The sequence below is a fragment of the Ctenocephalides felis genome, unplaced genomic scaffold (genome assembly GCF_003426905.1).
Source record: "Ctenocephalides felis isolate EL2017-DRISC unplaced genomic scaffold, ASM342690v1 CF-g0.4_SCAFFOLD_01170, whole genome shotgun sequence".
NCBI classification, from domain to species: domain Eukaryota; kingdom Metazoa; phylum Arthropoda; class Insecta; order Siphonaptera; family Pulicidae; genus Ctenocephalides; species Ctenocephalides felis.
Window position 1 is genome coordinate 47,953,656 of NW_020537324.1, and position 2,951 is coordinate 47,956,606.

At 31.2% G+C, this 2,951-nt stretch overlaps 1 protein-coding gene across 1 annotated transcript; it reads left to right on the forward strand.

Annotated features, from left to right (window-relative positions):
• Window positions 1-669: 669 nt before the first annotated feature.
• Window positions 670-2,553, forward strand: LOC113368071 (zinc finger protein 664-like). Its single transcript, XM_026609637.1, has 4 exons — window positions 670-988; window positions 1,082-1,231; window positions 1,367-1,681; window positions 1,913-2,553. Exons 1-4 carry the CDS (start codon window positions 854-856, stop codon window positions 2,471-2,473), a joined length of 1,161 nt encoding a protein of 386 aa, XP_026465422.1. The 5' UTR covers window positions 670-853; the 3' UTR covers window positions 2,474-2,553.
• The last annotated feature ends 398 nt before the right edge of the window (window positions 2,554-2,951 follow it).

Here is a 2,951-nt window from a genome sequence, read left to right on the forward strand (position 1 = left end):
CCGTCATTACAAATTGAATCTTACTTGAATCATTCGAATCGCATGCTCCGTTCTCTCAATTACTCGACTTTTATTTTATGCACTCTTTGCTACGTCACTCCAAATACGGCTGGATCGACCTTTGCCAAAAACTCAGCACATCTTCCTATCAATAGGAATCGAATGATTTTTGAAATATTCAAATCGGTTGATCCGTGCGCCCAAAAACGTGGACAAAAAATTGTATCTATACATACGTACACACACTCGTCCATTTCTTAAGGTATGCAAAAATGTTCAGAAACCTTCAAAACGTGAAAGTATGCAAAAATTTTCAATTTTAATTTTTGGACAATTATAATAACTTATCCTACAAGAAGTTAAAAAACACGCGCGACTGAAAACAAAAACACACACACACACAAAATAGATTTCAAAATTATTATAAACAATTGATCTATGCAATAATAATTCAACAATGATTATGCTTATTTATCTATGAGTGTTGTTGTGAGTTATTATTATTATTTCAGTTAACAAGACCTTAGGGACTTGTGTCAGCGGACTGTTGGCGTGCCTGCACTATATAATATGTTATTTGTGCTCATATGTTAGCACGCCTGATCATAGGTTGTCACTTGATGTCAGTGTAGCATTGCTGCAAATATTTACATTCGGGGCTGTCAAACTTTTTGCTCTACCATACTTTTAAGTGATTTCAAATTAATATTTATATTTTATTAATAATACGTATGATGTTTTTTACATTTGTTTGAGATTAAAAACAAATGTATCATTTAGTAAAATAATTTTCATTCACACGAGAACTTTTCGTGCGAATAAGAATCGTAATCTTACAGTTTATTTTAAAAAGATGAATAAAATGAAGGAAATATGTAGAACTTGTCTCTTAGATACTGGTGAGATGCGTTCCCTTTTTGCCACTGGAACGATTTTGGGAGAAACGGCACAGTTATTAGATGTAATATTAACTTGCGCAAGTTTAAAGGTTTGTAAACAATATACATAAAAGTAAAAATATGAGTTAATTGATTAATATCTTTATATTCACAAACAAAAGTAAATAATAAAAAAATTATAGATTGAAAAGGATGATGGATTACCACAACAAATATGTGTGAAATGTATTCAGCAAGTCAGTCGAGCATTTTCATTCCGAAGACAATGTGAACGAAATCAAGATATTTTATTAGAACAGTTAAAGGAAAGCCTTAAAAAAGAGCCTAATAATGTTGGTATATTTTTTAAAGTGCAAGTTACATTTTTCCTAATTTATAGCAAAATTGTGTTATTACTTCACAGTTTTACACAGTGTTTATACTAATGTTAAAGCATAATACTTATCCTCACTTTCATATTTTTTTAGGATGGTGATTTAAATCAAGATTTAGCCAGCAATGATATGATTGAAGAAATAGTTGTAGAATCTACAAATGAAAGTGTGAAATCAGAGCTTGAGTCTGATATAGAAAATTCTGTTGAAAAGCCTGTTCCAATAATAGTTACCAAAATAAATAAAGTACCTGTCAGTACCTCAGTACTCAGTAAAAATGTAGTAAATAATTCACATAAATGCAAAACCTGTGGAAAATCATTTAAAAGGCTTTCTAGCTTTAGGATACATTTTTTGCAAAAACATCGTGTTATAACTAATAAGTTAAAATGTACAATATGTGAAAAGGTAAGACTTTTTACTAAAGCATTCTTGTATTTTTAACATATTTTCTAGTATATGATAAAAAATATTTATAAACTTTGCATACATTACTTAATTTTGAATTGATCCATAATGATAGTATGAATTTAATTTATATTACTGTTGCACTGAATCAAAATATAGTGATGAAACTTAATTTTGAACACCTAATAATTTATGTGTATTTTCAAAATAATAATTTGAGAAATATTTTAGGTTTGTAGAACAGAAGAACAAATGAAACGTCATATGAACGTGCATGAGACTGGAAAACCTTTTAAATGTGAAACTTGTTCTAAATCTTTTCAACAACGTGCTGCTTACGTTGCTCACACTTACTCACATACAGGAGAGCGACCATTCTTATGTACTGAATGTGGAAAATCATTTAAACAAAATAGTGAATTAAAAATTCATATGAGAATGCATCTTGACCTTAGGCCCTACACTTGTACTGTTTGTGGAAAAGCCTATCGTAACAGTAGTCTGTTTTCTATTCACAAACGGGTTCATAGTGGTGAACGACCCTTTGCTTGTACTTACTGTGATAAGAAATTCATTTCTAGTAGTTGTCTTAAAAATCATGTTATGATACATACGGGGGAAAAGCCTTATACCTGTGATTATTGTGGTCGCTCGTTCAATAGATCAAATGCTTTGAACATTCATCGGAAAATCCATACAGGAGAGAGGCCTCATGTTTGTACGGTATGTGGAAAAGGCTTTATACAAGCACATTGTTTGCAGTCTCATATGAAAACTCATAAAGCTGTTTGAAGCAAAATGGCAGCATTCTATATATATTATTTTATACATGTAATTAAATCTACTACTATTTATTTAGATCATAAAAATTACAGAGCAATCATATTGATCATCTGCAAAAGTATGTTATTTATCAAAATATACAACTGGTTAATTATAAATAAATGACTATTATTTGTGTTATGAGTAGAGGTTTGTCAGATCGGGAGTGCCTCAAGGTAGTGTCATTGGGCCACTACTATACCTCACATACACTGCGGACCTACCACAGAAAGATGACATTTTGACAGCATCATATGCAGACGACACAGGCAACACATGAAGATCCCATAATCACATCAAAAATGCTGCAGGATCTTGACGTGATACAAAAATGGTTAAGCTTGTGGAGAATAGAAGTTAACAGCAGCAAGTGAAAACACATCACTTTCACTCTTTGCAAAGGAACTTATCCTGCAGTAAGACTTAATGACGAAATTATAGATCAAAC